The sequence below is a fragment of the Charadrius vociferus genome, unplaced genomic scaffold (assembly GCF_000708025.1).
Source record: "Charadrius vociferus isolate BGI_N301 unplaced genomic scaffold, ASM70802v2 scaffold404, whole genome shotgun sequence".
NCBI lineage: Eukaryota > Metazoa > Chordata > Aves > Charadriiformes > Charadriidae > Charadrius > Charadrius vociferus.
Genome location: NW_009648443.1, coordinates 8,038 through 19,422, shown reverse-complemented (window position 1 = coordinate 19,422; position 11,385 = coordinate 8,038). Strand labels below are relative to the sequence as shown.

The following is an 11,385-nucleotide window of genomic DNA, read 5'->3' as shown; positions in this document are numbered from 1 at the left end:
GGAGAGGAGGAGAGGAGGAGAGGAGGAGAGAGGAGGAGAGAGGAGGAGAGAGGAGGAGAGAGGAGGAGAGAGGAGAGAGGAGAAAAAAGGTGAAAAAAGGAAAAAAGAAAGAAGAAAAAAGAAAAGAAAAAAAAAGGAAAAAAGAAAAAAAAAAGAAAAACAAAGTATTCAAGTAACCCCGAATCCTCCCGACCAGGAGCCCCGGGGAGTTTCCCAGGCAGCTGCCGAGAGCCAGAGCAGAACAGCACAAGTTGAAGACAGAACAGCACCACTACATCGCTAAACTTCTCAGGAAAGGTTTCCAAAATCCGTTAGCACTATTCGAGCAAGAGTACGCATTAAGAACATCCTAGTTAGGGCGTTCCTTTAGCACGCGCTGGAAGCGGAATACACACTCACGTGCTGCTCTCAGCAGAAGATGCTTTCTGCCAAAATGTATCCACTACGCCGGGGAGCGGGAAAAGGCCGTGGAATTGTACATTATTTTATTCTGTTGCGCTTATAAGGCCTGACAGAAAAATGATCAATAGTTGTATCTTTTTTAACACAAACAGTCACTTCCAAAAGGAGCCCACAAGAATCCCCTTCCATATATTCTCCGATACGGACTCTGAACAAACGTCACCGTTTGCCCCGTTGTATTAGAGTTGGGTTTTCAGGGGTGACCAGTTTAATGATGAAAACCCGGTGTTCTTCCAAACAGAGAGTTAAATATTTTAGACTCTTCACTAACGAGAATGGGACCTTTCCACAGAAATGACCCCAAACTGGTCCTGCGAAAGGTTTTCTGTGAGCGATAACAAACGCCACCGATGACAAAGGCTTTGGAGGTCCCCTCTGTTGGGGTTTACCCTCCATCAGCAACTCCCGTCTCAAAACGTCGATGAACCGGGTGAACTTCACTCTACAGAAATCACAGGCTGTGGGACTCTGGGAAAAATGAACAGCAGTAATGGGCAGATTTCGTCTCCGAGAGGCAGGTATTTCACGCTTTAAAGCAGTGTAATCACTTTCTGCTCCAGGGATCACTTTGAAGGACATGAAAACCAAGCCTACTGGCAGACTGAACTTAAAAATAAGCTCCTGTATAGGGGGCTATATACACCCACAGCATATTTTTAGGGGTCTATATACCAAAAAATGTTGAAATCCACTGGTTTAAAACATGGACGCTCTGAAGAAGTAACTCTACCCTTCTATTTTACCAGAAAGCGAACAATTAGAGTTTATAGAAAATGGCCTGAAAATGCTTTCAAATTCTCCGTTGATCTTCTCTAGAAATACCTGCTTCACAGAAATCTTCAAAGCGGTTTCTGTCAATAGAAAACAGTCTATCAGCCCCGGCTGAAGACAAAAGATGAAAAAGAAAAGGAAAGGCGGCTATCCCCACGCTGTGCTGCGGCTGCCAGCTGGGTACACCGGGGTTTATTGTGTGGACTTACTTAAAATGCAGAAATTGTGACACATCAGAGGTGTTCAAAGCAATTTTCAACATCCTTTCTAACAATTATTTATCAAAGACTCAATTTTCCAATTTTCCTTTATGACTAGAGGACAATAACTTAATGCATGTCCCTCCCATTACTCGTCATGGGCAGCGTACCCATCCCCGGCAGAAACACAGTCTCTTTTCTGCGGGACGGGAAACTTCTCTGCGAGCTCGGCTCCCACACAGAATAGAAGTCCCAGCCAGAACTTGCGACTTCATCATGACATACACTTTCAAAAACTTCCGTTAAAACATACATTTGATTTATTGTTTTTTAAACCATACAAATTTATCTCTCGTTTATGTCAGTGAGCATTTGCACTAGCTCCCAGAAAGCCTCGTTTCTTTTAGAAAGAAACGTATTACTAAAATATAGATCATTTTGAAAGTGTAAAAATTTCCAAACAGTAATAAAATGTTTCATGCAGTAAAAAAGACCAAAACACTATAATGAGGCATCCCCCGATAATCTTGAGAATTTAAATTAACCCACGACTTGCATGACAGCTAAAGCAGAAGCGCCCTGTCCGCAGCGCGGGAACCGGTACCCCACAACTCTTTTTTAACAGAAAATGAAGGAAAACGGCAATTACCCTAAAAGACATTTCAAGATTCTCGCCACCCCAGATATCCATTCCTGCATCGTAAGTTCCTATCTCTTCAAAGTAGTTTCTGTCAATAGAAAATAGGCCACCAGCCATAGTAGGGGTCCTAGTTGAAAACAAACAGAAGAAAAAAAAAAAAAAAGAGGGAAAAGAAAAGAAAAAATACCTTTTGAAAGACACTGCGGAATTTATTCAGTGACACTACAGTACATTTCACTACCTCAGACATTTTGACTATCAATATATTCTATGCACAGCCACTTAAATACAAGGTACTGAGCGCAGCGAGGGGCTTTGGCCCGCGTGCTCCGTGCGCTTGCCGTTCGGGCAGCGCTCCCCCCGGCGCCGACGAGAGCGCTGCCCGAGTGAGAACCGCAGGACCGCTGCCCACCCGCAAAATCCCATTTCCGGAGATTATTTCAGGAGCATTGTAATGGTAAAGTGGATGGAATTGTGGCCTTCTGCATCCAGAACAGCAGTTCAAATCCAATCTGAAATGCTTAGCGAGGAGAGTTTAATGCCTCAGCTTTGCCTTAGAGGGAGACTAAATGTGCATAAAATTACCAGGCGTAATCTCTCTTAACAGGATTATACATCCTTACAACGGGCAAATCCAGTCAGAGTGCAACTTCTCTTTGTGTAAAGATGTCCCATGTCCCCATAAATATCTGCTCTGTGTTTTTTCAGCATTTCAAGTCCACGTAGTGATGAAAAACCCTCACCCCAGTCATCAGGGACTAACTCCCAGTTCCCGCCCCCACGTGGACCCATCAAACCACCGCTCCAGTGTGCAGCTCAAGGGGGTTTCACCCAAACTGGTCCCTACAGAGCTCAGCACAATGGGGGGCGACAGCCCCCACAGACAGCGACAAAGGGGCTTCGCTGCAAGGGGTCTGCCGAGGTCTCGGCATCCCCACACCCATGGGCTGCGCTGGGGGACACCTCCGGGCACCTTGGTGGAGCTGTGGATGAAGCCTTGCTGGTCAAGGATCCCTCGTGCTTCTGTCACGGAGCTGTGGATGAAGCCTTGCTGGTCAAGGATCTTTTGTGTTTCTCTCCTTGCCTTCAAAACCAACCACCAAGTGGGCGAGACTGGATTTTGACAACACATCACCTAACGTAGCTCAACACACTGTGATGGGGTGCTCCCCCCCGCAAGATGCCAACCTGGCCTGTATCTCCTGATGGAACCCTGCCCAAGCAATAACCACCCGTGGTGGCCATCATGGGCGCACGTAGTTGTGGTGGTGGCACCCAGCTCAACATGGTTTTGGGGAGACAGAGAACACCCCAACAGCCAAGGGCAGGCTTGAGCAACGTGTCCACCCAACCCCAACACTGGCACTGTGGTCGATAAGGAAATGTGACTATAGGTCAATCATCTCACCCCCACACATAGTGACCATCCCAAGAGCCCGTTGAGCTCTCCTGCGTGGCAGCGGCTGCACGCCAGGATGTCCCCTTGGGCAGGGACACCGCTCAAGGTTCCTCCTAGAGGCTCAGAGGTTCCCTGACACAAGGGCCCCTCGGGAAGCGGTTTACAGCCTGCTAAACTCTGACACCTTAGCTAAGCGACAGAAAGGATTGATTGCGCGTATATAACCCTTCAGACATAAACCGCTGACCACGTCTGGGACCAGGAGTGGGTCCAGCCGCAGCCCAACTCCTCTCCAAGAAGGCGGTCAGAACACCGGGGGTCCTCTCTGAACCTCACCCCAGCAGCTCTGTCTGACCCCGTCTCCATGCGGGAAATAACCAAGTGCGCCTTCCCATCCCGAATCTTGTTAAACCGCTGCTGCAGTCACTACCAAACTTTGTTAAACCCCGTTTGCTATCAGTAACTGTATGGCTGCTTCTCTCTACGAGTGAAGGGCACTGCTCCAGCCATGACATGCATACGTATAAAACCACACACAAACACACCAGTAACTACAGCCTGTCTGCAAAGGATTCGGTCACAAGACTCAGAATGGTTTAGGTTGGAAGGGACCTCGAAGACCATCCTATTCCACCCCCCTGCCCTGGGCAGGGGGCAACCTGCCCCAGGGGATCACCGCCCCCACAGCCAACAATTTCTTCCTCACATCTCATCTCAATCTCCCCTCTGTCAGTGTCAAACCATTCCCCTTCGTCCCATCGCTCCCCCTCCCTGATCCAGAGTCCTCCCCAGCTCTCCTGGAGCCCCTTTAGGCACTGGAAGGGGCTCTGAGGTCTCCCCTTTTTGGCCTTCTCTTCTCCAGGCTGAACCCCCCCAACTCTCCCAGCCTGTCCTCCCAGCAGAGGGGCTCCAGCCCTCCCAGCATCTCCGGGGCCTCCTCTGGCCCCGCTCCAACAGCTCCGTCTCCTTCTGCTGGTGGGACCCCCCGAGCTGGAGGCAGCACTGCAGGGGGGTCTCCCCAGAGCAGAGCAGAGCGCAGCAGAGGGGCACAATCCCCCCTCGCCCTGCTGGCCACGCTGCTGGGGATGCAGCCCAGGATGTGAGTGGCCTTCTGGGCTGAGATCGCACATTGCCGGCTCATATGGATGATTACCAATGTAAAAATACTATATTTAAAGATATTTCTATTACAGATTTCCTAGAAACTCTGCAACTCTATGCAAAACTACTGACAGTGGTACCAAAAGCTGTGTCAGCACTGGGCTCACTCACCTCCTGACAAGGGGCCGAGTTCCCACAGGACTCTCAGCAGCTCACAAACGTTCTGATGAGCCTCTTCCCAGCACTGCATGAGCAAACCTCAACGCCCCCCTCACCAGTCCCCCACCCTCACCGACCTTTCTGGAGGGAGGAGCGCCACTGGTTTCAGGCGAATAAAATCATCCCCACTCCTCTGCCTGCAACAGAAACCCTCATCCTCCTCTCCTCCTTTCATTTTTTTTCTGGAGGAAGACAGTCTTTGCTTGAAAAGTACAAAATTTCCCATTTTTGCAAAGATCCAGTCTTCAGCAATTTTTGAATGATGCAACTGAACTGTACACACAGACCCGGATTCTTCTGAAATGACATCACCAATTGTTTATGAAAAGCAAACGGCGGTTCCCCATTAACTCACTAACTGGAACTGGGAGTGCTGGGTTTCCTGCTGTCAACCGTAAGTAACTATGTGCCAATAAACACCCCAGGTTCTCAAATAACTGGAACGCAGCGGGCAAGACTATTGTCTGTTATGTAAATTTAACGTTACTCAGACAGATCTGCAGAGCTCTCGCTGTAAAACAAGCTGAAACAGTAATATTAGAAAGAGTAAGGGTTCCTACAGGGTTTTTTTTCTGAGCTTTGGGCTTATCAGCTATATTTGCCTACGTGGAGTCATACTAACTACAGTGATGTCTTACGATTAACTCTAATCATCATCCAAATCCACTCTTAATTTTATTTTGCAGGTAACGTCTGTGTCTCATTTCTGCAATCATTAGCAGCAAGCAGGTTTCCCACAGCTGTACCTGCCCCTGGGACTCCCCACCAGAGGAGCTGCACAACCTCAAGGTACCCCGGTCCCTCCGGGTTTGCTGCATCCCCCCTAGCCCTCACCCTCGCCCCCGGCCCCGCGCGCCGTGCCGGCCAGGGAAGCGAGGAAGGGCTGGCGCGGAGCTGTTCCCGAGGGTCCCCAGCCCTGCTGTGGCTAGGGATGCTGGGGCCAGGTCCTCCAGGCTGGGAGGTCTCCAAAGCCACGTAAGGTCACCTCGCCCCGCATCCTCCCACCGCCCCGTCCTGCGCATCCCCTCAAAGGGCTCCAACCCTCACAAGGGCAACGTCGCTAACCAACAAGACCACTGCTTATACAGCTTGGAATAAGGTTTTTACACTGGTTTCAAATACTGCTCCACATCATCAAAGCAGTATTAACTGTAGTCAACTCTTAAGTTTAATCAGCCACAGAATCATAGAACTGTTTGGATTGGAAGAGACCCTAAAGATCATCTGGTTCCGACCCCGGGCAGGGACACCTCCCACCAGCCCAGGTTGCTCCAAGCCCCGTCCAACCTGGCCTTGAACACCTCCAGGGATGGGGCAATAATAAGAGGATAATACAATAATACATAATAATAATAAGATAAGTACAATATGCTCCTAATATTTGAACTTTCATTTTTCCTCTCAATATCTAATTTATACTTGAGAAAAGAATCTTCTGGAACAAATTCTATTTTTTTAGTATTTATCATACTATCCTGGCATGTCTCCAGCTTAAAAAAATTAAGGGCAAGTATGGAAATATCCATAGGAATGTGCTGTGCAGAGACTGTAAATGCCCAGCGCAGAAACACTTTCTCTTTTTCACCCCGGAGATGGAAGAAGCCAAGATGTTTGTCAACTGATCTTAGCGCAGACAAGTCTTCTATTGCCACAGGCGAAATCACAGAAGGAGAACTGAGTTCACTTAAAGACAGAGGATGTTCTGCAAAGTGCAAATATTGCGGAAGGATTTTTTCCAGTGGAAAAAGAAGAAGGAAAGGTGTAGTGGGGCCGTGGGCTCCACCTGGCACTGCCCGTGACCGTTCACCACCAGGCCACCCCTGAGAGGAGCCGCACTGCCCAGAGCTCCGGGTTCCCCTCATCCCCAGACCTGCCCACCTCCACCGCATCACCTGCGGGAAGCTTCAGCTTTGAGCTCCGCCTCGGCACGGGGCCACCACCCAGGACTTGCTCCCAGGGAGCCCTCTGGGAACAGAAATGAACTTTGCGCTTAAAATAACACATTTTGAGAAGGTCGAAGCATTTATGAAGATTACAGAGCCGGAGGTTACTCCAGCGACGCTGGAAGTTAGGGCATTTACTCGGTATGGAACCAAGATAAAATCCTGAGGTGCATCAGAACAGCAATGAACAGCCTGTGCTATTCAAACAAACAAACAAAATACATCTGTGCCCACTGCCATGAGTCCCTGGGGGTTGCTGTGCCTTCAGAGCAAGACACGCAGCCCCAAGCAGCGCCTGGAAGCCCCTGCAAGCTCCACCGCTCAGGTCACATTCGCACTCAAAGCCACAGTTCCTATTCGATTTCTGCAAATACACCTGAAAAAGTACGTTTCAACTGATCCCGAGGAACCTCACGGAATGCAATATTGTCCTGAACAGCTCTGCCTCCAGGAACAATCTTTTCTTCAAGGATTTCGTCTCAATGTCCTCCTCCTGTTCTCACTGGACAGCTTCAGCCCTAGCAAAGACACCTCGTGAACCGGCAGCTCTCCAACGTTACTTTTGCTTCTGATTGTTGTCCGTGTAAAAAATCTGTAAGTACATTTTTAAAATAAACCCCCATGAAATCCCAGTATCTGATGCCACTGACTCCTGTCCTCTCGTCCCGCAGGATGGGGAGAGAGGACATCGTCTACCGCCTTCGAACTGGGAGTGTTTGTGAACTGGGAAGGCTTTTGCTGCCTTTGCAAAGCCCGTGATTCTTTGGGGAAGAGTAACCATTTTGGGCTATTCCGGGAAAGGTTATGCTAGCGTGGTGTTAGCTGACCTGAGAGAAAACTAGGTAAGGGAAGAAGAAAACGGGAACAAGAGAAGGGACGTCAGACTGGGGTTCAAGATCCAGAAGAAGCAAATCAGGAGCGGAAGTGGTGGGGAGTGGTGTGGGAAGAGCAGGAGCGGCACCCACGGCTGATCTCGGATCAGAGCCCCACGCGACACTAATTAGGCTGAGAGGCACCTACGAATCCCCACCGCTCCGTTGGCTGAAAACACGACCCAAGCAATCCAACTTTTCTAACGGGTGTTGGTAAGAAAGCTCTCCCACGGCTGCACCGCATGCCGATTAGCAGCGGAGTTTTAACAGCAGCCACTGAGTTAATTAACCTTTTCCCACCAAATCTAGAGATTCCAACAAAGGCGGAGACCAAGGTTTGACTCAAATACGTAACTGAGGAATTTAACAGCTCCTTTGATTCCCCAGGCAAACAAACGGGCGGCGTTTCAGCTCTACGAACTAGAGGGAATCAGGCACCCGCTTCTGCCTGTAACTCCACTGGGGTTACTGGTGGCAGCGGATGGGACGGCTGAACTCTGTTCGTAGCGACAGTGAGCTCTTACCGGTAAGCTGTCCTGATCTTCTCCAGAAAAATACTCATACAACAATACAAATTACACGTAAAGCGTCTATAAAATAACTCATAGTTTGAAAACGTACGCGTTATGATTTTAAATCTAAAAAGCAAAGGCGGGAATTTATCAATTATTCAACTTATCAATTATTTTGAGTAAAACTTTTGTCAATTACATGGAGTTTTTTAATGTAACAAAAAGCAAAATGTGAGCGCAACGGTTGTATTACGCATACACGCACGCAAAACATGGAATGAGGAAAGGAACTCACCAATTTGTTTCTAAATTTTCGGTATGAGTTCGGCTTTTGTTTACTTTTATCCCCCCGTTTTCTAAATATTTGGGTGGCAGCAGCTGCCAAAAGCGTTCTTAACTTTGCTGAAATATTATCCTTTTTTTTTTTTTTCTCCTTGGCTGCAGAATTCGTGATTGTGTTTCTGACACGTGGGGACTGACGCGCTGCCGCGGCCCTTGGACCGCGCTGGACAGGCGTTTGGCGATAGCAGCTAGCCACTGGAAAAGCAGCTAGCCATAGTCTTGTCTGGAAAGCGGCTGAGACTCATTAAATGTTGTTTCCTATAGGAAGGCCGTTACCCGCGCGCAGCTCCGCGGCTCACTCGCTTTGCTGCTTCCCCTCCCGCCGGGGAAAAGGGAAAAGGAAAGAGGGAGCACCTTCTTCTGCCACCCAAGAGACCGAAACGCCTCCGCTCCGTGGTCAGAAAGGGCATCTGTGTGTCTAAAAGCCGACGCTTTGGGTTTGAGCAGCACAATTACACACCCTCAGAGCCACCTCTGCGCTCTACGGCACCCGTGTGAGTGATAGTTACGGGACACGCGGCACTCGGTGCTATCCTCCGACTCCTTCACCCACGCTCTGCTCACTAACACCCCCAACACCCGGGGGATCACCAGTTAGAAGCTGGTGGGGGGGGAAAAAAGGTGGGGGGGGAAGAAAAAAAAAAAGCTATTTTTTTATTTTAATAATTTTAAGAGGCAATGACATGTCTGATTCTGGATTAACTGTAAGTACTACTCCGTTTCACGATAAGGAAATACAAACTCGGGTTTGCATGTCTCTGGCAGCTCCCTGCCTCTGCGAATCCATGCGGCACGGGCGAGACAGGACACAGGGAGCGCAGCGAGTGACATGGCGTGAGGCTGTGCAGCTCGTTAGGGTAATCAACTCTACCAGTTTGAACGCAGACCTCGGCTCTAATGAAAGAGCTGCTGGCAGAGTTCACTGCTGAGTGACAGTATTTTAGATCAGGAGGAAGACGCTTCTCTTGACTCGAGAACAGCTTGGTGCCCCCTCCGCTAACGCCAGGGTCCGCTCCTGCTCCCGGGGACTCCGCTTGCTCTGCCCGACATCAAAACCTAAAAAATCCAGCCCTTCCCTGACTCCAGGCTTTGAAGGACAAACTATGACACAGATTTTGGCCATTTTTCCGGCATCAGCAATTTGGAAAGGCTTTTCTTTGCCCCCTCCCCACTGCCTTACCTGGGAGAGTTTGGCAAAGCCGGGCTGTGACTGCTGTCCCCCGAGTCGGCTCTCCCTTTACCTGCCTGTTGCGCACAATCGGGGCTATGCAGGACTGGAATTCTGTCCACTTCATCATGTCTCTCAGACAGGTTTGAAACCATTACACCCACTTGTGAAAGCTTTTTTTTTTTTTTTTCCTTAATTTTATGGGTTTTTTTAACTTCTCCTGCAGACCACAGAAGCTATTAGAGCTGAGCACATAACCCATTGCAAGTCATTTATTCAATTTGTTCTGTTTCAGCTTCGTTTAAAATTTTTCAAGAGGTTTTGTTCCAGTCTGTGGTTTGGGCAATTAAATGAAAGAGGTCAGGAACGATCACGGGAATTCGGAACATACTCTTAGATCATTTTTGACTCAGTGTGCACAGTCATCCATTTTACTTTTTCGGGCAATAAAAGCATGCGTTTTAAGTGCAGATCATCATAACCAAACACTTGGGTTCAATGTTCAAAAACGAGTGTTACAGAAATATGTTCTGATATTTGCCTTAAATTACGAAAAAGCAGTAAAATCTGTAAACACAAGGTCACCAGGCGATTTGCAGAAAACAGAGAGGGAACTTAAAAAGCAGGTAATATTTTGAATGACTGAATGTTGAAAAGAAGATAGAAATGAGTTTTCTCAGCTCTGATAACCGCGTTGTAGCATTAAGGATATGTCAGATTTTGGTCTGCTCTACCCTGAGCAGTGGTGTGCCACAACTATCATCTGATGTTCGTTCTCTGATACTGCAGCAAAACCTTAGATATTAAGCATTACTATCTCCATAAACAAGTACACAGTAAGGTCAAATAGCGCAGTACTCGCGATTCCCTCTCCTTACCTTACAGGCAAGGTCCTGTCTCCTTTCCTCCTGTCCATCTCCCTCTGGGGAACCGGATACCAGCGGAAGTTAAGTTTCCAGTTAAACCCTCCATAAGTCATATCTGATCCAGCCATGTATTCAAATGTGTCATCGCTGATCACGTCAATGATTGGGCAGACTACAGTTTTCCTGTAAGCAAAAAAAAAAAAAAGGGGGGGGCTTCTTTTAAACTAAATATTTTTTCATGTTGATGTGCTGAATATTGCGCTTATTTTGAGGCTTCTCTGCACAGAACCCCATTTCCCACCGCACCGCGAAGCCCTCCTCTACCCAAAACACGGCTGTTCAGAAGTCCCCTTTTCTGCCGTCCGCGACTTTTTGGGCGCACTGACTCCTCTCTGAGTTCCCAAGAGCCGAACGCCGCCACCACCCGCCCCTGCCCGGGGCTCCCGAACCCTCTCCCAGCGGCAGGGGCGCGGGCCGCACACCTTCGGGTTGCGCGGCTGGAGCAGCGCTGCTTTGATGCCGCACGCCCATCACGTGGAGCGCCTGCACAGCATCGCGTCCATGAGAACCAACCCCATCCGCCACGTGCGCCCTGCGGCAGGCGGGCGCTGCCCACGCATGCCCGGCGGCTCCTCCAGGGAGCAGAGCGAGGACCTCGGCTCTGGCCACACTGCCGGGGAGGATGGGGAGGTTTTGGGTCTCACTTGCAGGGACTATGTGCACTTGTGCACAAAAAAGGGGAAAATTGCATCGTCTACTGCAAAACTAGAAGAGGGAGAGAAGAAAAGAGAAAAGAGAAAAGAGAGAAAAAAAGAAAAAAGAAAAAGAGAAAAGAAAAAGAAAAAGAGAAAAGAGAAAAGAAAAAGAGAAAGAAAAAGAGAAAGAAAAAA

General features: G+C 48.8%; 1 protein-coding gene across 1 annotated transcript in view; it reads right to left on the bottom strand.

Annotated features, from left to right (window-relative positions):
• The window catches only part of GALNT13 (polypeptide N-acetylgalactosaminyltransferase 13), a gene marked incomplete at its 5' end in the record, with an annotated part of 72,594 nt that overhangs the window by 58,613 nt on the left and 2,596 nt on the right, over positions 1-11,385 (bottom strand). Inside the window, 2 exons of the mRNA XM_009885471.1 lie at positions 2,083-2,200; positions 10,508-10,678. Of these exons, the coding sequence (XP_009883773.1) occupies positions 2,083-2,200; positions 10,508-10,678 (289 nt within the window). The remainder of the gene's footprint in view (positions 1-2,082; positions 2,201-10,507; positions 10,679-11,385) is intronic.